The following is a 24151-nucleotide window of genomic DNA, read 5'->3' on the forward strand; positions in this document are numbered from 1 at the left end:
GTGCTAAGACCGAAATAAAGTGTTTAATAAACCCCCAAATACTGACATTCAGCAGACACTTTCTAGACCACCTTAGTTAACTTCCCATAGTCATCCTACTACACTGCACTGACCTCTCCTCTTTCCTGAGCTGACAGCACCTCTCCAATAAGTATAACCAGGTCAAAACTGTGCAGCTTCCTCCCCAGAACAGTCTGTAAAAACCCAGCACATAACTAGAAAAGCCTCGTGACTGTAGATTGTCAAGTCTCCTACGATTTAAAGCATCATTTGCAAAATATGACATTAAACATACATTCTCATTTCAGGACAAATACGCCAAAGTATATTTTATTGACACTCTCCAAACAGCCCGCTAGAAAGAAATGACAGTATTAAAAAAACAAAACTGTAAAGCTTCTATCTTGCATTCAGTGTAAAAACTTGGAGGTATAAACAGAAGCCTGCAGTAAAAATATTAAGTACATTTCTAATCCCACAGTGCAGAAAACCAGTAACAATGGTATTTACTCTACATTAGAAGTGCTCCCATGTTCAATTCCACATATATTTCTCTTCTATATAAACTTCTGGTAACTTATGTACAAACAAGATGTCCAACATCTGTTCTTTAATATAAATATGTAATCTGCACGACTGAAACATTACATCAGTTTGATCAAAGGTATAGAAAAATCCGTTTAATATTTTTTTCTAAAGGCAGTGTTCAAAGAAACCAACCCTTGAATCCAGATGACCTTAGAATGACAGGTATTTCTTCACCATAAAAATGCACTGCTCATTCAACATGCGAAGTATAATTGCATACATGAGTCACTTGAGCTACAATAGTAAAAGTCTGAAGGGCATGTGCTGGACAGCCCATTCTAGCAAGTGCTAGCTGCAAGGTCGTATGTATCACAGAAGGGAGTTTAAGTACTAGTGTATTCATTTTAAATAAAATGCTACAAACTCAAGTGTTGTCCTCGCACTACTAAGACTTAAGGCAATCAAGAGTTGGGAAGCTTCAGTTTGGCTTAGCTGCATTAAGCTCTCCCCTTTCCCCACTACTAAATTTTAATATGTTAAAATAAATATATTTTTAGAGGCCTGCTGATAAATTTTTGCTATACATATTATACAACTCAGTGTAAAGTGACTGATCAGTAATGCAGTTTAATATCCCCAATTCCACTGAGCTGATCCAACTTAAGCAACAGTTCCTCCACCACCTAAGTTTTCCAGCATGGATTTCTAAATCGGTATGAGAACAGAGAAAATACTGAATGTCTACCCTCTCAGCATAACTGATTTTATGATTTGCGTCTATTCTTGCGGTATTCTAGAATTTAAGGGTTCAAAATAGATTTGACAGTCAAATAATATTCAACTTTACAAAGGATGATTATTTGCAGTAAAAATACTTTATATATAAACATACACACAGTAGATCAAAGTCAACAGGCATTTCTTTATGGCTTTTTTCACTGAGGTACTGTTATGACATCCAGCAACAGGATGCGAGTGTTCATATGGTATGAACGCCACATTCATAAGCTGTACCACCAACTCATGACAAGTGGCAACAGACTGCAAATCCAGCTTCACTGCAGGATTACAGAAAAAAGTCTTCCCTTCTATGTGGAGGGTCTCAGTGCAAGCTACAGAAAGCCTCAAAGGCAACTGGCATAAATGGGGAAAAGTCAAAATTAAAGTCTCACTCTATTAAAAGGAGAAGAAAATACTCATGGCAAATTAGAATCTCACAGTCAGGCGATTTCTTACAATTAACAGCAAACATTTGGGACTTAATATTCCAAGGCAGCAAAGGCGTATAGCGCAGCAGCCACACGATAAGACTTGAAATGTGTAGTTAAACTCTTGCATCTGATCCTTAAGCTAAGTGCATGCACAGGCTTAGAGCAGCCAAGCTGCTACTGTAATACCACACAAGGTGAAGTGCTGCAAGCCAAAGATGAACGACAAGGTTGAGAAGCACATGACGTCAGTTGATGCCACAGCAGACAAAAATCCCCTGGTGACCACAAGTTTATTCCTCAGCTGTAAAAAGCTTATTTGTGAGTGCACATTTAGTTGCACATTTCCGCGTTTATTTTACATGGGGGGGGGGAATGCAGATGTCTTAAGTCCCTAGTCATAGTACTTCCAATCCTAGTATTCTTAGCATAAGGGGAAAAGTTTTTACGTTAAGATAGTGATTGTTGCTGTATATATTTAGTATTCCACATTTACATCAGAAAATAATGGTCTGTCTTTGTTTGTTTTTCTTTTTTTAAACGAAGTGGCCATATGGCTACTCCAGCCTAGACTTCTGTTCTTATTACACCTATGCTAAAAATGCGTTTCTGCAAGAAATACTGTTAGAGTGAAATGGAAGTTCAAAATGTGCTCAGTTAATCATGGCAACTAGTTCTTCCCAACCAAGTTTTTTTTCTTAACCCCACAAACCCATTAAACAGGCTGAAGATGCTTGAGTGAGTTCCTTATATGAGGATACAGCACAACATTTAAAACTCAGAGCTTAGCCACATACAATTCATACTTTAATTCATATACACTTTATGCCATATCATCACTTAGATCAACAAATTCATCATCCCTTTTGACCAAGTCATCTTCATCTTCTAAGTCCTTCCAGGTGCTAGTTGGCAAAGCTGGTTTGATAGACTGTCTCTGAAGTAAAGCAAATGGAAACAAGGATGACAAACGGGCAGAATTTCTCAGCAGTGTGGCAGAATGTACATCTCCAGAAACAGCTTGACTATGTTCTTCATCCATTTTCGCCTGCAGGCTTTGCACTTCCTCCATCAAGTCCAAAATCTTGGCAGCTGTGGCTATTGTACCACCACCATGAAGCTGGGCTTCAGGAATCCATCGTAGATACCGTTGTGCCCAAACTTTGATTTCAGGACCATCGATGCGAGGTAACAGAAGACCGTGATAGTCAACAGGTTTACTACGCCAGCTATCATAAAATTCCCTGAAGCTATTAGGAGGTTCATCTGAAGAATTTATGAACTTGCCAATTCTTTTACCCAGAATGTTTTTAATTAAATGATCTGTTTCCTCCCTGAAAAATCCTCTCTTCGTGGTAGATTTTGTTTGCGTCAATGGCAAAGAAAGTTGCCGTTGATGCTTTAAGAGGAAAGAAAAGAAAAATACTGAGATAAATATTGACAGGACTTCAGAAAACATCTTAAGAGGAAGAAAAACGTAACTTGTATTCAGAAAATACTTACAAGTAAAGTCACTTAAACACAGCCACTGATTTGCTATGTAGTCTAAAACTGTTACTCTTCAATGGCTAATACAGCAAATACTTCACACAGCATACTTAGTATTCCCAGATACCTTCCCTGCACTGTAACTACAACAATGAAGTAACACTGAATAAAGTATTTTTCTTTGAAAAGAAAAATTCTTTGCATACATTCATGTATTACAGATTTCCATGTTTAGTTTAAGCTAGCCACACGAATCAAAGAGCACTTGACTTAGAAGTTTTTATCCAGCGGTTCCTCATTGCATCCCACTGAGTAAGAGTTCTCCGATTAATGCTGTAGATCATACTGACAGTGTCTCACTTGAGAATGCTTTATACAGAACAGAATTTAATCAACAGAGATATTACAATCGAAATAGGCTACCCCAAACAAACTTTTCTTACTGAATTTGTGCTACTTTCCAGTAATGAGGTGGTTCACCCATAATCCACCATACCCTAGACAGGTTTTTTTGTTGGTGGTCTCCTTCCCCCTCCAAGTGCACACACGCACTCCAAGTACACTCAGACAAAATTAGGGAGGCAATTATAAACCTGCTGTGTATTTCTGTTAGGTACTCCATGAAACACCAAAATAAAACTCACTTCAAACATGTCAGTGCAACTCACCTGGATGTTAAGTCTCATGAGTTATCACTACACTTGCACAGAAGTATGAAGAAAAACACACCTAAGTTCACAGCTATGTACAGTAACTGTAAAACAGTGATTTATAACTGAAGTGGGTGCAAACTGTATTCTTAAGATCCAGGTGAGCGTGAGGTGCACATGCATTTTGTCAATTAAAAAAACTTTGCACCAATACTTCCACTGTGAGTACATTTGAAGTATGGAGTTGTGCAAAATATTTTTATCATTCAAAAATAGTTAAACAGCACATATCTTACTTTGAATCGTGCAGTTTTCCGTTGACTTTTATCTGGTTTTGGCTTCTCTGCATAAAGAGGGTTGTTCAGGAAAGCCTGGGCCTTGGGGTCAAACTGCACAGACCAGTCCCACACAGTAAGAAATCTGAAAGGGCCGCTTTGTGTCTTGAGGCTTTCGCCACTCTGCCAAAACAAACAAGTCACAATTAATACTGCTAGAAAGGAATTCTGACCATGTCAAGGTAAAATTAAGAAACTGGCTTTTCACAGAAGAGGCCACAGAGTTGCAACAACACTCATGATTTCTATGTATTCAATGGCTGAACGTTATTAGAGGCAAGTGAGCACAGACACAAAGGCTATCTATATATTCTTCTCGGTAACTTCAGACAGCATCTCATTTCAACAGTGGGAACAGACAGCACCAAGACTGCATTTCACAGTTGAAAATAAGGTTTAATAATCTAAGGGAAAAAAAAAAGCTTTGAAAATTGGGCAGGAGATAGACACTTGAATTCTTCAAACACAGGTGGCATGTTAGGATTGTGGAATAAACCTCTCCAAACTTCAAAAGTTAACTGCAGTTATGCAGTGCTACCAGTTTAAATTTTATGATCAATGCCTTATTTATATGCAAGACAGTGATCTTCACTTTTTTTTTTTTTTTTTTTTTAGTCTCTGTGCAGCCTTGCAGATGATACTCCCATTGCTTTCATCTTCTTAGGATAGAGAAAAGCATGAACCAAATGTAAATCAACATTCAGGAAATGTTGATTTTGGAATACAACAGAATATACTATACAAGAATTTTGTAGATAACTTACTCTGCAGGACAGCAGGGTATTCCTCCTAGGTTAAGGAGCTCAATTTTCATTGAAGAGCAATAAACATGAACCTATAGCCACACATTAGGAGTAATATATTCCTGAGTTATTTTCCTTTTGTCATCATAAACTCCTAAGCCCCGAACTTGACTCCTTACATCCAAAGTTGCACTCATTCACCCTTCAAGGCACCACCCTTCAAATAAGTATGGAAAAACGTGCTGCTAGGGAATTACTTTTGAGTGTTCCTTGCTTGTTGGTCAAATCTGTTCTGCAACACATTACATCCACAAAATAACAAATCCTTACCGTATTAGTGTCTTTTTGATGTTGCGAGTTGAAGAAGAAAGTGCTAAAAATAGGCACATAGAGGCTGTCTGACAAGACAGTTAAGTAAGTTTCTGTGAACTCAAACGCTGGAGGATACTGTTGTACCAACTGCCAAACACAATTTAGCAGGAGCAGAAAAACAGGAGCCTAAGTAAAGAAAATATTGCATCAGTTTCATAAAAAAATATGTTCCGCCACGCAGACTATTTATTTTATAATATTTAGTGCCTCAAAATACAAATCTTAAGGAAAGCAATCTGGTTTGCGACAGAACTGCTGCATATAACTTTGGCTGAACTCTGAAGAAGTATCACTGAGCTACCCTACTTTTAATAGTAAGGAAATTAATAAAAAAGATCATACCTCCTCTTTGTCACTTTTATGTAAGTGGTTACAACGATCCAAAAAGCCATGTCCTCCAATAACCCACTCCTTCTGAATAAGGCTTTGAAACCCTGACTTTGTTCTGCTGTATGAATCCATCATCACTTGAACCAGACTAGAGATTACACAGCACAGATCAGTAGCACTCTCTTCTACAAAAGAGAACAGAAACCACATTGTCTACTAAGCCATTCCTAAAACTTTGGGTAAGAAAGCAAAGTATTGCCAGCTCCACATAAACAAAATTGTATTTGAAGATCAGAGAAGCACACAATTTCTTGAAAGTGTTATAGCATCAGAGAAGTTAATCCATGTTTCCAATACTTCCCTTTGTAAAAACATAAGGTTTCTTGTACATATACTGGGATAATACTTTGACAATAAAACCTGCAAAACCCAAGCTTTTACTACTATAACTTTGATGCTTACGCCCTTCAGTCTCCCACGATGCACATACTGCCCCTCCTGCCCTATACTACCAGGCCAGCTATCTGCCCCTTTACCCTTCCTATCCTGCGTGCACCTTTTCACAAGGTGTGAAATTGCTTCGTCACACAACATGCATTCTTCACTCTCCAGGTCCCTTCTAGAAACATCTCTTCCCATTGCTAGGTTTCTCAAATGGCAGCATGTGGAAAAAACCCAACTAAATCACTAATCCAAAAATAGCTTAATGGTTAACATTGAGTTTGGTTTTCCATGTGATTGCTTTACTCAATCTAGGAAAACAAACTGCCTAAGATGTGTACAATAAGCGTATTCTTTCCTGTATTTTTAATAAAGAGACGACATAGTATTCACTGTGTATCTAGAACATAAAAACGTCCTTTTAGAAAGTTTTCATGCTCCTTGTTCTTTGTGGAGGTCTGTCCCCCCACCACCTCAAAGTACAGCAAAAGATCTAGGAGACCTTTCATAAAATAAGTTAGGAAAGAAGAATGCGTAAACAAGAGGTAGCATGACTCTCCTGCCAATTTATCAGCAGCTTTCTCATTCACAACATATTTCTCTTAGCTTGGAACTATGCTTACCATGTCTTTTTAACTACAGGAAGCATCTCCAGGAGTGTGAAAGATTTAGGTGCCCGGTAGTTTGAGTACTCTATGAATTTTACCAGCCTCTACCATAATTATAAACTTACAGCCTAAGCTACATCTAAAGAAATTAAAAAGAAATTTTAAAAAATATATAGGATAAGCTCATTAAATTCTTACCTATAAGGAGAACATTTGTATGCTGTCTTTCCAGACACTCAGCAACTTCTATTGCTTTCTTCAAGACTCGCCTGTTGTGGTACAGGAAAAGATAATTGTAAAAGCGCTATGAAAATGTTCACTTAAGTTTCTTACATTAGTTTCCCCTAAAAGGGGTTAGAATGTCATACTACTGAGACTTGACTAGTCCTTCAAAACAACAAAAACCATGCTCAACTTATGTAAATGAAGAACTGTTTAGCCTCAAGAGCAAACTTTCAAGAGGTATCTTTATTTGGCCATTAGTCATGCATTTCCAGCTGTTATCTTTGTACATTTGTAATACAATACTTTATTCTGGATCAACAGCAGCCATCACACACACACACGCTAAAGTATTACAACTGCTAAGAGCCAGATCTTTGTCCTGGAAAAGTCAACATCACCACACTTATGTTCTAACCTACGACATACTACATTTCGCCCATAATCTGCTTTTAAAAGGCAGAGGGAAGGATCAGCAATCGGATCTTGTAAACATGCAGACAAAATTTATTCAGAGATTATAATTACACAAGGAAGTCTGAGTGGAATTAAAGATCACCGAAAACCAGATGTAACACTGTTGGTTTCTAAACCTAACTCTTCATAAAGTTGGTTATTTTCAGCAAAAGTTTGCACCCAAATTAGGATTCTTGCAAATGTTTAGGTCACCAATAGAAGCTCACAGTTTATTTTGTAAGTGTGGAGTTGTCCGATTTTTTGTTCTAGCATCTAGAATAGCTGAGAAGGCATTCCGACTATCAGCAAGAGCCAAGAACAGGCTGATCCAGGAAGCAACTGGATCCAAGTATGAAAATGACCAGTCTCAAAACAATGTAAGGATGGGAACTTGGGCTGGCATTTACTTTAAACTACTTGTAATCTTGGTTATGTCAATGCATTTCTCAACATATGATCTTCACTAGAACCCCTCATTCAACATACATTTAAATTCTGGATTAAGGAATGAATCACTATCCGTATTTATTGGTTGTTATTAAGACTAGAAAGAACTGAAGCTGACTGCAGAAGACTGCAGAAGCACTTCATGGTAACAAGCTCATCACAGAGTAAACTGGCAGACAATAGAGCTAGCACAAAGTAACACTGAAAACAAATAAAAACCCTCAACATTCCACTGTAACAAGCCTTAAGTTAGCCAACACCATTCCAACACTTACTCACTGTGGACTGCTGAGAGAAGAAAAAAGAACTTGAGGAACAATCAGGAGAGGAAGGGGACAAAACTGAGAACAACTGTCATTTTATAAATCTTTGGTGGGCTAACATCTTGAATACTGCAGTTCATCCCGTCCTAAAGGATATTACAGAAGTAGAGAGTACAGAGAAGAATGGCAAGGCTAGTCAGAGACACGGAACAGGTTTCATGCAAGAAACAAATAGGATTGTTCAGTGTGGAAAGAAGGTGACTAAGTGCAGGAGGGAAATTACTGGATCTACAGTTTTAATAGGTTTGCTGGAAGAGCTGTAATTGGAATGATCTGCTGCTTCTCACATCCTTTAATGTGGGAGGCTTAATACAGGCCTGCACTGTAAAAACACTGTCTCAAGTTGTAGAAATAAGATATATAAATGGGACCATAAGTCTGTCTTAATTTTCTATCCTACTGGAGGTGAAGAATGTTGTCATATTTCAAGAAACTAGCTCGAAAACCCACTACAAATGCATTTAACAACAATTTGAAACCCAGAAAGTTACAGATATAGCAAACCTGATTATCTCTAGCCAGTTAGTGCTCTCCAGTAATGAAAACCATTTCACATCAGTTGCCCAGAAGTCTGTACTGTTATCTGCAAAAAAACAAAACCAAAAATTGGTTCATTCACATAGACGTAGCACTAATTAACAGCCATCCATTGTATTACTCTTCAGTTATGAACTGTTATAAAACAACCAATGATAAGGAGTCAGTAAATCCTAATCACTGTTAAAGCCAACAGGCTATAACTAAATGAGGAAGTGAAGTAGTCCTACAAACACCAGTAAAGTTTTACAGCACCATAGGCTTTTAGAAAAAAGTATGCTGTAGGTTCATAGCAACCAAACCAAGTAAATAAATCCGTTGACAAAATGGGAAAGGAAGAGAAGTTTCATCAGAGGAGATGGTTCTTTCAAGTTCCAGTTGCTTTGACTCTAAAGCATGATCTATATGAAGCTTAACATAAGGAGGCTGGATTTTGAAAGTCATTACCATTAGAGCCAGAAACATGAATGAGTTTTAGAAGGCGGTTACACAAATTTATGGCATGTAAGACTACCTGAAAAAGATTTTAAACAATTTTCACTGCAACTGAAGAGGCATTAAAATACATCAAAAAGGGAATAGCTAAGATAAACCAGAAGGCCAAGTACAATACTACAGAGTCATTAAACTCATGAATTTCACTAGGATTTTTGTGGCTGGTTAAACGCAACCCAAATCTCTATTGCTTTCATTTCTATCAAAGCCAGTATTCAGAAACTGGAAAGCTCTCACAAGCTCATATGGACAATTAAAGCCAGAATAGATTACTGTTCACGCATAAGACACAAACCTTGAAGCCCAAAGTCTACAACAGTTCTATTATTGAGAAACAACTGAGATACACCACACTTCCCTCCTTCCCTAATCTCCCTGCTGATAGCTTCAGTTCTGCATGTTTGTATAACTTCTTTTCACCTCCCAAAGTCTCTCGATATGCTTCCAATGTCTACTTTCAACACATAGTCACTTCTGTCTTGTTTTCTGCAGCTTGTATCTATGATCCTCAAGTACACAGGCATTTCTTTATTTTGTTCCTGTAGCTGTTCTGCCTCCATGCCTGCTTGGGCCCCTCATTCTGTTCATTACACATTTAATAAAAAAAACCCTAGAAACTAGTTCTCCACAAAATAAGCATTAGAATGCATCTCCAAAGCTCCCTAATCAGTTCTGTTCACATTAGATGTAGTTTTCTCAAATCTTTTCTGATTAACATCTTCAAATTCACTTCAACCTTTAAGTATGATACCCTTTAAAGTACATACAAAACAGTAGTTCAAGTAAGACACCCTTTACTCCCCAGTTCACCCTTTTTCCATCCGAGTTTTAGAATATTCCTTTGCACCCAAATCTCATGTTCTGTTCAGCCTGTCATCACTATTTGAAAAACCTCTGTCCATTCTGAATCAAGGCAAAATTATAGTACCAATTTCTAGTCCTTCAAAACCACCCAAAACCCATGATACCAAGGAAAAGGGATTTCTGTCTTTTTTCCTATAGAAATAACAGCCTTTCATCTAAAGTGATAACATTTATATTCCATACTGAAGTTTTCTTAGTTCTCTTACATTATGGACAGTATAGAAGAGTTTTACTCCAAAAAGTTCAGTAGCCACATTAAGTGTGGCTAGCTGTTTGTTTTGTTCAGTCGTGCTCTACCACAGTTAGACTCGACCACCTGTACACAGGCCTCTACACACAATTGCTTGGTCTGGCAGCTCTCCCCCAGCCAAAGCAATCTCCCAAGTCAAAACAGGAACTTCTTTTTAAAGGCACAACAAAACACTTGCAGCTTGTTTTACCCCTTAATCAAGGTATTTTGCTTAATAACATCACAATAGAGAGCAAACTTTCCCTTTCTCCCTAACTTCTAGGACAATGAAGAAATACTCCACTAGGATTTGAGGACTGAAGTGTTCAAAGCCTCATCTAAGTTATGTGGGGAAATGGCATACAATGAGACTTGTGAGCAGTCTAGCAAAACCAGCATCTGCCTTTGCAACATTTCAAATAAGAGGAACAATTTAAGAGGATACAAGTTTTCCCCATCAAAATCCTCTTTCAAGCAGCTGCCTACTATTGTGGTTTCTGCTTTGTTTAATGAGGATTTTTATAACTGAAACTTCAGTTTGGGCATGTGTTCAGGAAATTTAAGTTACACTGGAAGTTACCTAAATCAAACTAACTAGGCACATGTAGAACAAAAAGAATGGTTAGTGTTCAGACTTTGAAAAATAGTAGTAAGGAAGTCAATTCCTGTAAGATTAATACTTCTGCAAGAAGTTATCTGAATGGTTTTCTCAGACTGCCAGTGCATAGTGGTATATTCAGTGAGCTATAGTCTACTAAAAGCTTATTTAAAAAGCTGTAAGACAAAAATATTTACTAGAATGCAGTTTTAACATACTCCCTTTTGCTTCAAGTAATATAAGACAATGATACAATTACACCATTGAAATATGCAATATTTCCTGAGAGATGCTAAATGACTTAAATTCAAGCTCTGGCCTTTTTACTATAGGAGGGTAAGTTACCAGAAACTACATAAAAATATAGGTAATTGTTTTTACCTCCTAAGATTCACTGTAGATTTGACAGTGTACTCTGGAGAAAAATCCTCAATGTGAAACTCTGCCAAGTATCTCTTAGACTGCTCTTCAGAGCATCACTGAAATCTTTACTACATACTTACCCGAAACCATTCATACTAATTTGCAATCAATATCAACTTAACAGCTAAATTCTATTTGTAAAACAAACAGGACTTGGATACTGTCTGTAGGCTACACTGCAAATATACAGTTCCTCAGTGAGGATCAGTTCAGTTATGTCTAACGTCAACAGCCACAGGTGAACTGCCCCAGTGTTCAGCCTGCCACCAGACAGAGGTTATTGCAACATCTACCCTCATCATCTTGTAGAAGACCCACTGTCCAAAATGGCCCAATGCACAGCTGCAAGGTGGTGAGGAGCTTTTTTCATGCCAAGCGGTAAGGTCAAAGTACTGTTTCATGACCACAAAATAGTTAAGAGTCCCAGAAAAATTCTGAAAGCCTGGATTATACTTTCACATGGCTACCATTTTTACTCCTTTCAAGTGGACTTCCTATTTACAGTAGTCATCTTTAGCCCTACAGCCAGAGTGACAGAATTTTAAGCAAGTCACATCTCAAAACTTATGAAGCGTGAGCTAGTTTGTAACAAAAGCTAGGGCAAAAATCGATTAGCATTTAGACTCAACTCTTGACATAGCACAAAAGCTTAAAAGGTTAACAGTTAACATTCAATTTCTATGGACCACAGAAGATGACTGAAAAATCTCTCCCATAAATTTGAATCCAACTAACATTTAAACTCCATAGTCACTCTCTTCAAAAGTAATTTTCAGATACGGTGACTGCTTAGCAAGAGGTAGTAAGTTTAAGAACTACAAATCTCCATTAACATGTCAGTCATAAGCACAGCCTTCAGTTAAGTATTTAAAAATCTGCTTTTAATCACTGTCAAAAGCAAGACACCAATCAAGACAAGGCTTGCACTCATGAGACATAAAACAGCATTGCTATGCTTTGTATCTCAGTCACTTTAGAGACAAAAGACTAAAGTTTGACTTACCTATCAAAAACAGCTGTTTAAATCTTGTGTATGCAGTCTGGATATCTTGCAGTGATGGAAGGCTGCTTGACAAGTCATCTGTCTTCAGGAGTTCATAGGGAGGTTTGCTAATTGTCTTATAGATTCTAAAGCAAATCAAGAGATTAAAGCCTTCTACTTCACAAGTCAAATAATGCACCAACCATTGTCACTGAAGACAAAGTTAATAGGCACGGTTTGGGAAACAGCTGTAAGATGAAAAGATATACACCCCGGAAAGCTAATGACCTCCATGCCTTTTTAAATACTGGCTGGAAGCTTGCCTACAGGCTTATGACAAGTTTTGCTGCTCTTAACTGTTACACCAATAAAATGATATCCGTGCATATTTGTGCAGTTATGAGTATTACAAGCATTACTTGATTTTTACTACTGCTTCTTTAGTATTGTCTTCACTAGACACACCAAAATTACTTTACTAGCAGGCTATTTAGAGGTGAATCCAGGAAGAGGAAAGGGACAGAAACATTCAAACCTTCCAGCAGACACTTAGAATTTTTCTTGTTTTTTACCAACCAAATGACATTCTGATACCTAGCTGCCAGTTCTGCTAATGAAACACATGAGTAAAAGAAAGAAGAAACGATTTGGACTCAAAAAAGACAGTATACCTGCCTTGTACTTCCCTACATATCTGCTAATTTTTTCCCTAGGAGGAGAGGAAAAAATACCAGGCCAGCTAAAGCTTTGGTTTGGACCTGGAACATCCCCTCTCTTTCAGACTCCAGAGCTCAGATGAACATCAGCTTAGTAAATACCTCTGTTGTCATGCTGGCTTTTTATTGTCAAGATTTGGGAAAACCTGCTCTAGCTCATACTTCAGAAGTGAAGCCTTGTGGGCACTTGCCCAGACACGACAGAGTACTTTTTTCCCCCCTGCATGTTGTAGCACAGAAGCCTGCTTTAACTGACAACTACAGGAGTCCACATCAGAAATGCAGGTTACTAGACCTACCAGAAGATGCATCAGATAAGAGAATTGAGGGAAAGCGATCATTTGACAATTACAATACTTCTTCCAAATTGAAGTAAACAATTTGTGCTAGAAGATCTGGCTCTAAACAACTTTTTCAATAAAAGAGGCTGTTAATTGTAAACATGTGCTGCATGCTTGAGTTCAGACTACCATTACAATGGCATGTTAACACATCCCTATGGACAATTTGCAGATATATTTTTAAATATTAGTGGTTAACCACCAGTAATAACCATAGCAAAGAAAACAACCAACACTGCCCCAAGTCAGATGGCCACAAGAGATCAAAATATCGGTTGATACCTTGTTACAGCTTACTGCTAGGTTTACTTACTTTCACACTGTGAAACAGCATTACAAGGAGCTATAAGTCATTTCAACTTCCCCATTTAAGGGGAGAAACATTAGAGGATCTGCAGGAAGGGTCAAAAGCCTTTCCCATGCAAGTATAATTAATTTTAAAAACAAAAGAGGTTTTAAGAGCCTTATCAAGCTATTTTCTGTTAGTTCTGTGTGATTAACAGGTTCTCCATCTATGAGGAGAAAGGAGCTAGCAGTGAAGCAGTACAAATACATACTAGCCTGATCTAATAGCTGGCTGCTAAGAGAAGTTCCCTCCAGCACACCCAACAGGTTAAAAAAAAAGCCAGAAAAAAAGAGCAACAAGTCATTGCTATGACTCTCAGCCAGGCAGCTGTGCTCTTCCCTCATGTTAACTTTGGCATTTTTCAGACTGCTGAGCTAATTCAGCTCACTAACTCAGCTGAAGCAAAGGGCTGTCTGCCATCACATCTGAAAGTAGCAGTAGTGAACTGCTATATTGTCTCAGTCATTTTAGGTCACTTTATCTAACGTTATTTAAGAACACAAATCTAGTCCCAAGAAGACAACAGAGTTCAGAGAGATTTAAAACTCGGCTTGCAAATTCATGTTTAGAGATGGAGTCTAGACTTCACTTGCAAACACAGTTGAGCTCATCAGCTAACAATACTTTAACTGTACTTAAGACCTACAGGCCTTGGTGCCGCTTTACCTAGTAACAAGCCACAGTTTGCACAGAGATTCACCTGATATATATAATGTATTTCTGCAAATAAGCCTTCAGTGATGTTATAGCCCTGCTCAACTGACCAATGCTGTTAGGCCAAAGGCTTAAACCTATTTCACTACAGAAAACTACTTTTAGATCTAGAACTTGTTTCCTGATGTGTGCAAGATTAAAGATATAGCATATATGGAAAAAGAGAAGCAAGGTCCATACCAAGCAAAGTGTTGTGGACAGAATAGCTATTACTGACCCATCCAAGAAGGCTTTTTGCATTTGTGAAGTGCTGTCATCCTGTTCTTTGGGAAATGCAGACATTTTGAGAAGAGCAGCACCGTTATGGCAAGACCAACACCAAATCTGCAGAAAGACATTCACCAGGTGATAAAAATTGGTAAGCTGTCCGTACGAAGTATTTGCTTAAGTGATTGAGTGACTACAAGAAATTTCTCTATGCTGTGCTTTATTGAATTTTTGGTGTATTCAACAAACCGATCAGCAGAAGCAAGCTTCTATATCTGCACCAAAACTCCATGCCTCAGTACACTGTATTATCACTTGCAAGTTTTAAGTTAAGCTTTTTACAGGCACAGGGAAATATAAGATGTCAGATTATATCAGAACGTTACTTTCTCAGCTGTGCTCATAGGTGAAAAAAAGTTGATTAAAATGTCTATGGCCAAATTATGTTGGAAGATATGCCACAGCAAGATGGCTCTTCTAACTCATATATATTAGCCCTCAGTTTCTCCACACAGATAGACTAGTGATTTTCTTATAGTTCAGCCTTAATATAACTCACAATAGATACACTGTCAGGCCCTTCCTTGTGAGCTACACATAAAGGGTCATCTAGGCATATGAAATAAGATATGAAACAAGAACTGCACAACTAAATCAGATTGCGTAGCTACAGGTATTCCTTGTAGCAAGTCAGTCCTCAAAGCTTCTTACTTCCCTTTACACATAATTTTTTGACTCACACCTACTGCTTGAAGCTCTGAAGTTGATCTTTAACCTTGCTTTGAAAGTGGGAGTCAGAATAATTTTCATCAGGAATATTACAAAAGTCAAATCAGGAAGTTACAGAGTTCTGCTACCAATTTACAGTAGCCAAGAGGTGCACCTCAGAAGGATGCAGAAACCTCACAATCATCAAGAGTAGAAAAATTGACAATATTGTTGTTCCACTGCCATCTCAAACTGATTTAATATGGTCAAGCTATTTTTGACAGTAGCTCCCCAAAAAGGATTTGGAAATAATTAAAAGTTATACAAGGCCTCTGAACAATGCAAGATGCAATTAAAAAAAAAAAATCACTTCTATTTCTGTGTAATAGCCACTGTAATTTGTCTGCTTGACTATCTGAGAAAAAGTGAACCAAACTATTTTGAAAATCACTACCTGAAAGGACAAACTGGGCAGGACAGTACAGCACTGTCTTCTCCACGGACTGATTAATTTAAGAGCACAAAGTGAATACGGTTTCCCTTGGCAAACTTGATGGACATGCAGCAACTAAGGTGAGACCTCATAAGTGAAGTTACTTTGCTCCTTGTTTCTATCTACTCTGTCTCACTAGTTCTTAAACTCTGGTATAAGGTAGGAAGTCAAAGCTAGCTTGCTACAGGGTGCAAAACAATATATTTAACTTCATTTTCCTTTGAGACTGGTAGAACTAGTTTTTCAGGTAGGCTACTTCTCTTTGTAGAAATGCTGCATCATCACAGCCATACTACTTACCAGTACCCAAGCTAAGCAACTGAAGGTATTCAACCATATCTGCACATTCATGGTGTTCACTTCAGTATCGAAAGAGCATTAAGCCCTACATCCTGCCCCAGCTAGATGCCAGTCAGTACTTAGTCTCATGAAAAACAGGCTAGTGGATAGGCAGACTAGTAGTATATGAAGACTATAGGACATTAGACATCTGATATAAGTAAATGGGGGCTGTGAACCCCCATTTTGCTTTACACTGTTTAAGGGGAATACAGAATACTTTGAGCACCTCTCCTTCCAGCATCTATTTCCCCTTGTATAGATGATAAGGTGGCAGTGTGAGCTGTTAAAAACAAGTTCTAAAAATAATATGCAGTAAGACCTGAAACACTCATTGAAATTATGCCTTCTCAACATGATTTCTTACCCTCACTCATGCACATATACTTACAGGAATGCCTCTGCCTTCATACTTCAGGATACTCTCTTCAGAAACACATATGGGAACAACAAAATACAAAGGCAGCCTAAGAAAACAGAGAGTTTCTTGCACTTAAAAATGGAACCAAGAACAATCTCCTTTTAATGATGGTAAGTGTTCTAGCCCACATGCTAATTATATATTCACTCTTACAGCTGTAATAATGCTTCCTACTAAAAAATTATATTGTCCTGAACACCCTCCCTTTCTTTTCAGCTGGATAAGGTATTTTCTTCCAAATCTTGAGGTGTTCATTATTTTCACTGCAACATTCCCCTGCCTTTCCAAGTCTGCAATTAAATCCTACATTTAATTGTAACATCTAAGACTGATTGTTAAGACTGCCTTGGTTCTTTCACTCTTAGTTCTTTCCAAAGATACCCTTGTACTATTAGATAACTAATTCTGTTTCCATGCCTTGTAAGCAGTTCATATCACAATTCAAGGATGTCATTTAATACACCATTAGTTTCCAGTATCACGCAACGCTATGTTCACGGCCCACAGAAGCAACAAAGATAAGTACGTACCCTCAGCTTGAGTCTCTCAAGAGAGAGTTCTAGAATAAATAGTTAAGGCTTCTTTAAAAATTGGTATTTGTTTCCAAGGTCTGTAAAACCTTTCAGGATTTGACTATTAAACAACAGTAGTACACAAAGCCCTGTATACATCCTAAAGGGTTCTCTGATAGACACTACTTAGCTAAACTGGTAGAAATACACATCTCTAACTTTCCACTAAAGGCAATGCAACTTGACTTCCATCAGCACATTTTGTAAATATGCTTTAAACCAGTTACTCTTCCCCCTGCAACTGAAACAAAAAATCTCAAGTGCACGTAACTTGAAATTTTACCAGCGTAAAGGTACAGGATTGAGAAGGTGTCGTCCTAACCAGTAAGTATGACAAAAGTGTAGGTACCGGACCTACATATTTTCTATTCCATTTCAAGGTGGTATTCTCCACCCCAGACCTATTCAAAGCTTGACTGACCAAGGTCCTGAGTAGCCTGACCTAATGTTGAAGTTAACCCTGCTTGAGCAGGGGTTGTGTAAGATGACCTCCTGAGGTCCCAAATCAAACTATCCCATAAATCAAAATCGAAAACAGATCCTGAAAAAATCCTGAACACCTGTGTAATGCTTAGCAAAGGTAGCACTGATTTTTGCAAATCTTGATGAGACGTATATCTAAAGTTCACTATTACCCAGGCAAGCTTACTTTTCAGAGACTCTGTAGCCTTCATTGGTAGTCACTGCTTTGTATTTCACATTCCCTTTGGTCCGCTCCAACTCATCACGCCAGTCCTCAAGAGTATCAAACATCACAGTTTGGTTTCTTCCATCTGTCAGACATCAACAATGTTAACTTTGCAGACTATCAGGAATTCTAACATGAAAGCATTCCTAAATCAAGCAGTTAGTTTTCATTAAGGTAAGCAAGCAAAACCTCTTGTGTACAGAAAGCCTCAAGTCAAAGATAAAATGCATTTGTACAATACACTGCTTCTGTCTGATCTTTAACAAATTTTCTGTCAAATACTGCTTTAACTAATAACGTCAGGGATAGTTTCTCTTACATAAACTAAGCAGTTCTTAACAGAACTTCCGTACGGTTGAGGCTGTCCTCACATCCAGCCTAAAACCCAGGATGCTGTGCAGCAAATACTATTGTATAGCAGTGCAGCTGACTGGCATCTAATAATATCGACTTAAATGTAGAATTAAGAATCATACCAAAAGCCTTTCTGCAATTCAGATATTTCATTTCATTTAAAGTTCACTCTTTCATCATGGATAGGAGTTTTGCACTGAATAGAACATTTCAGGCAGAAAATTGATTACAGTAGAAAATTGATTACAGTAGAAAATTGATTACAGTAGAAAATTGATTACAGCAGAAAATTGATTACAGCAGAAAATTGATTACAGCAGAAAATTGATTACAGCAGAAAATTGATTACAGCAGAAAATTGATTACAGCAATTCAGGCTTAATCATCTCAACTGAGAACTTTTCCTGTATTTCTGTTTAGCCACCTCAGCAACATTTACAACAGCAGGTTGATTTAGCCTCAGATCCTATATAATAACCATATAATTTATGGACTAAGGCCAATTGTTTTAGACACCCATCATAATTAAGTATCTTGCAACATCAGCTAACACTGAAATACCAAACAGAGCTAGAATTTCCACAGAAGATACAATGGCAAGTTGAAACTCTCCACTGTAAGAAGATAAGGTAGATGAAATATTTACAGCTGGAAACAGGACATTATTAATGAGCTCTAAGCGACAAGTTAAGATTTTAAGAGTATCAGACCATAAGAGGCATAAAATCCAATTTGTAAAGTCTGCTTGGTTTGTCCTGTAACAACTTCATAAAGAATGAGACCTAGGCATTTATAATTGAAGACAGTTATTAAAATGAAATAATTCTGGCACAACACTTAGAAGTTGCTAGAAAGACTAGGGTTCTCCCACATTTGCTTAGTCTCTACCTGGAAAAGCTTTCAGTTTTTCTGACATTTGTAGTTCAAACTGAACACCAGTTACAGATGAAGCCTGCAGAAACTACCTGAGCCAGCAACGTGCCCTTACAGCAAAGGCAGCCAATGTATTCTTGGGCTGCATTAGGAAAACCATTGCCTAAAGGCTGAATGAAGTGATTGCTGTTCTCAGCTCAGCACTGGTGAGGCCATGCCTGCAGTGCTGTGTCCAGTGCTGGGCTCCCCAGTACAAGACAGGCACGGGCATGCTGGACCAAGTCCAGTGAAGGCCCATTAAGATCATTAATGGGCTTGAAGCACCCGATATGAGGAGAGACCAAGAGCTGGGATCATTCAGCCTGGAGAAGAGAAGGGTTGCCAGGGGCACAGAGGGGCAAGAAATCTTTCCAGTGTGTATAAACACCTGACCGGGGGTGGAAGCAGGGGAGGGGAGTGAAGAAGATGGATGGATCTAGACTCAGTGGCATTCAGTGACATGACAAAAGGCAGTGTGCAGAAGCTGAACTACAGCAAATCACATTTAAATGTGATAATAAACGTTTTCACTATGAGGACAGTCAAATAATGAAACAGGCTGTCCAGAAAGGTCATGAAGTCTCAGTCCTTGGAGATATTCAAAACCCAGCAGGCCACGACCCTGGTAAGCTTGCTGTAGTTAAGCCTACTCTAAACATGGGGAGATGGACAGGAACACAACTAAATGATCTCCAGAGGTTTCTTCTAACCTCAATGATTCTGTAATTCCATGACATATTTTGACAAATGTCCAATTAATACCTTGGATACATCAAAACTCCCTCTGTGAAAGGAACAGGTGTTCCTGGTACACTACGAATCAGGTTCCTAATTCAAAACAGCGCTATTACTTCAGTTGAAGTCTGAACTGTGAAATGCTAGAAAGAGCACTGACAACTTTTTATCTTGAATTTTGCAGCTTACTATGTTATTCATCCAAGTTTGATCAAGTGGGAAGATTATGTAATAAGTTAGCTATAAGAGGAAGTCAGATGTCCACTGGAATCTTGCTATTCAAACCTATGCTTTTTTTGCAGTTGCCTGGGAGAAGCAGATTGCTTGCAAATAAGAGCAAAAAGGGAAATACTTTGTCAGATGCCACTGAAAATGTAATAATTTAAGAATTAAGAGCAGGAAGTTTGGTTCACTGCAATAGTACAGAAAAAACACACTGATAAAATAAGCAAAATATTTTCTAGATGAGAGCACTCTAGTTAGAAGCACATGAAATGCATTTGCACATATTGATCACATTAAGTTTTCAATCCACTGATGCTACTCTTGCTTGGAAAATTTCTATGCAACTAGAATAAGGGACACAGAAACCATCAGCAGACAATTTGTAGAGATTTTTAGCAACAAGTCTAACAATGCATAACAGCAGCAAAATTCTGAGGCTATCTGCCAGCAGGGTAGAGTCTTAAGCTGAGCACAAACTCAGCTACTAAGTGCCCCAGACTGCTTAAGGAACTAACAGTATGTAATAAATACAACTCAAAAATAGAAAAACTTTTACCTGTGTTGTTTGGGGCAGCTGATGCATAAGAGAACAGAAACAAGCGTTTAAGCAGCTTAGGGGTCTGGCTATGATGAACTATACCACTGACGATCTAGGAAAGGACCAAAAATTAACACCCAAACACAGACTGTCAGTGTAAAAAATGTGATTTTTTTTTTTTTTTATACCACCACCCCGCTCCCCGGTTTTAAACAAAACTGTTCAATGTGTTCTATCCTGAACAGCTGAAATTGATTTTTAGAAAACCTTCTCCATTGTCTGCAAGACACTATACCTACTTGGCTTAATGAAAAGTATTATATCTGTTCAACTTCCAGAACGACTCTTATTATTTGAATAAGGTCGTAGACTCCTAGTTTGGAGTTCAGATTAACCTGTCAAAAGAACTCAAGTTACCAGGAAAATAACTGCTTTCATATGAAAAAGGCTGAAGTCTAAAGTAATAAAATTGTATCACAAACAGAACGCTTTACAAGTTTGCTTGAGCTGAAGCTAATTTCATGTAGTACTCTCAAGCTCCTGTTTTCTTCAAAGAGCCAGTCTACACATAACAACGTTTAATGAGTAAGGTTAGCCAGAAATCAAAGTCTTACTTTCTCTCTGAATTGGGAATAATCAAAAAACACTTCAAGTTTAAGGGATCTCTCAGGGTGAATTTCATTCTTCCCTCATCCCCACAACTAAACACCCAACACTAAGCTTAAAGAAAAACAAATGAAGTTACTATACTTACTCTTTTCACTTCCTCTTCTTTTGTGTATCTCAGGCAGAAATTAAATACTCTAAGGTCTTTACAGTAGATAATTAGCTTCTCTGGGTATTTTCTCAGTTGTCCAGTTAGAAGTTTCTTTTTCTCATCATAAACTGCAAAATTAAAAAGTCTAAGTAAATATTAAAAAGAACTTTGCCATCAGTTGATAAAGCTATCCCTGCCTGACTTTTCAAAATTCTCAAGAAATTAATTCAAGCCCAAGTTTCAGCTAGTCAAAACAAGGATCTGATCAGTCAAAACAGACTGATAAGCTCTTGTGCTAACACACTCAACTTCTTTTTTTAAATCCACTCAAACTACTTCGTGCAAGGTAGAAACCAAACTTGCAGCAAGCCAGCTGCTCAGTGATTATTTCTATTCACATTCTGATGGCACAGTAAGATCAAAGTTTTGAGATGCATAAAGAACATAATTTAGTAGTTTTGCCTGAGGGAAAGTCCCTAAGCAACTGACATAATTCTAAGTTCCTAAAAAAAAATTAATTTTTTTTAATCACCATAAATTCCCCAAAAGAGCCCTTTGTTCACTTCTGTTTAAGGATGTATCATTTCACAACTTCAAGTGTTGCCAGCTAGGCCACTGTATATGAAACTGAATAGTGTTTCACAGCCAGACTCCACTAGTCTCCCCCTAGTCCACTCCTTCACGAATCCACACCACCATTCATAAATACTCTGAATACTCTAACGCCAGTCCAAAGTCAGGCTTCTCAATAAGGTCTCCCCCACTACTTACAAATTACCAGCCCCATTCTCATTTACCTTTTTTAGCAATACAGGCATACCCGTAAGTGCTGCTGCGAAACACTCATTGATTTACTTGTAAATTAAAACCTCGTTTTCTACCTCCTTTGATACTTTGAAGACATCATGAATCTCATAAAACAAAGCTCCCTTACACAAACAAGAGGTATTGTTTGGGAATTTGGTACCTGTACTGCTCTGCAGTGCTATTGCTCAAATGAAATTAATACCTCCATATCTATAGAAATAGCTGATACACTGGAAGATCCTTGTGCACCAGTCTTAATCGGAGCCTTTTCACAGTACACTCTGCTTTGCTTTGAATCACGGCATTTTGAAGGAATTGTTTCATGTGTCCCAGGAAGACAATTAATCAAAATGTAGCTTTGACAAGCTTGAAGGATAAAACTGGATTCTGACAGATCTCTTACCTATCATTTCATCATTAAATATAACTGCAGCTATTTTTTCCAGACTACCCAATCCTAGTTTCCAAAGTGACAACTCTAAGTTTTCTCAACAGGATGTATGAGTACAGACAAAGAGCACCAGCACTATAAGACAGTTAGAAGCGTGGGCATGTTAAACGAAGAGGAGAAAGCTGACCTACCTCCATAGATTTGATCTACACATTGCAGGGTTATGTCATTTACTCCTACGATCTTATTCTTAAATTGTGGCTCCTAGAACAGGAAAAAAAAAATCTTAGAAATCTCACACTACTAAGCAGTAGCACCTTTTCACAAGCAAAGAATGTATTCAGTACCTATTTTAATATCAGTATTACTTCTTATTCCTACAAGCTGTGTAAGGCAGAACACTGAAGAACAGTTATTAAAATACAGAGAGATGCAGGTTACATAGGCACAGTTCATAAACTACAGATCCAGTTTTATTTTAGTCTCAGCCATGCTTGAGATGTAGATAGAGTTTTTACTTTCCAAATAGCTTCAAAGCATGCATTTCTACTGAGAGTCACTTTTCAAACTAGAATCATTGCAGTAAACAGGAAATACAGTAACTTGATGTAATCCAAGCCTTTTTATGACAAATTTCCTTGCTATGGGAACCTGGCAGGAAATAGAAAGTCTGTTAAAAGAAAAAGTATCCCAAGAATATTCCAACATAACAGCGAGATTTATCACTGGGTAAAATGAAGACACGCAGAACACAATTCTCTTATCTGCTGTTTTGCCAAACATGAAGTGATTTGGGGCTCCCTTCACTTTTATCATTCCATGAGTTCAGAGTTAAAAATTACATTTGAGTGATGCCACAATTAAATATCGTTATGTAAAATATTATTACCAGAAGGCTGATGTACATCAGCAAATTACATTTTACATTAAGACAGCTGTGAACAGAGTTAACTTCCTTCAAGTTATTTCCAGGTCTGCACTACTCTGAATCAGGTGGCTAATACCGAATTTTTGTTAAAAGAAATATAGTTGACTTGGCATATTATAAACCCAAGACTTAAACTTAGTGATGGAACAGAAATTAGCACGGTCACTACCAACTTTAGCATAAATCTCATGTGATCTGTGGAAAGGGTTCTGCAGCTTTGTCCCAATTAATTCCAGAAGGTCCAAAAAATCCACATTTGGCTGCAGAAGCCTTAGTTTAACATTTAAACTCCCTGAAATTTTACCCCAAGAAACTTCCAACTATAATCAACATGTGCCAAATCATATTCTCATTATTCTTCACTGTCAAGATCACCTTGTGCTCCAGAGCCATATAGCAGGCCCTCCTTCACTGTTATCACCTAAATGGACCAGACCATTTCAGATGCTTAAGCACACCAAAAAAAGTGTGGCATTACCATTCCCCTTTGACAGTTGAATTTGAACACCTAAAACAAAGGAAACAAGATTCAACTGATTTCTAAGATTCGGGGACTTTTCGGCTTTTTCAGTGTTTGCCAGCTCAATAGTACCAGGTTTTTAAATCTTTGCAGTCAACACCTGACTTTGAATGGAATAATTCAGAGCTTTACTGAGGCACACAAACAATTATCTAGAGCA

The 24151-nt window shown here is 37.9% G+C and overlaps 1 protein-coding gene across 1 annotated transcript in view; it reads right to left on the reverse strand.

Moving 5' to 3' along the window:
• Positions 1–481: 481 nt before the first annotated feature.
• Positions 482–24151, reverse strand: part of MTMR12 (myotubularin related protein 12) — a 34098-nt gene continuing 10428 nt past the window's right edge. The window contains exons 4-16 of the mRNA XM_082336420.1: positions 22735–22807; positions 21343–21473; positions 20607–20700; positions 17786–17909; positions 16535–16610; positions 14614–14720; positions 12301–12425; positions 8656–8734; positions 6902–6972; positions 5667–5839; positions 5283–5450; positions 4171–4332; positions 482–3135 (exon numbers count right to left, since the gene is read on the reverse strand). Of these exons, the coding sequence (XP_082192546.1) occupies positions 2560–3135; positions 4171–4332; positions 5283–5450; positions 5667–5839; positions 6902–6972; positions 8656–8734; positions 12301–12425; positions 14614–14720; positions 16535–16610; positions 17786–17909; positions 20607–20700; positions 21343–21473; positions 22735–22807 (1959 nt within the window). The 3' untranslated portion in view covers positions 482–2559. The remainder of the gene's footprint in view (positions 3136–4170; positions 4333–5282; positions 5451–5666; positions 5840–6901; positions 6973–8655; positions 8735–12300; positions 12426–14613; positions 14721–16534; positions 16611–17785; positions 17910–20606; positions 20701–21342; positions 21474–22734; positions 22808–24151) is intronic.

This window comes from Platalea leucorodia, assembly GCF_965183815.1.
Source record: "Platalea leucorodia genome assembly, chromosome: Z".
NCBI classification, from domain to species: Eukaryota; Metazoa; Chordata; class Aves; order Pelecaniformes; family Threskiornithidae; genus Platalea; species Platalea leucorodia.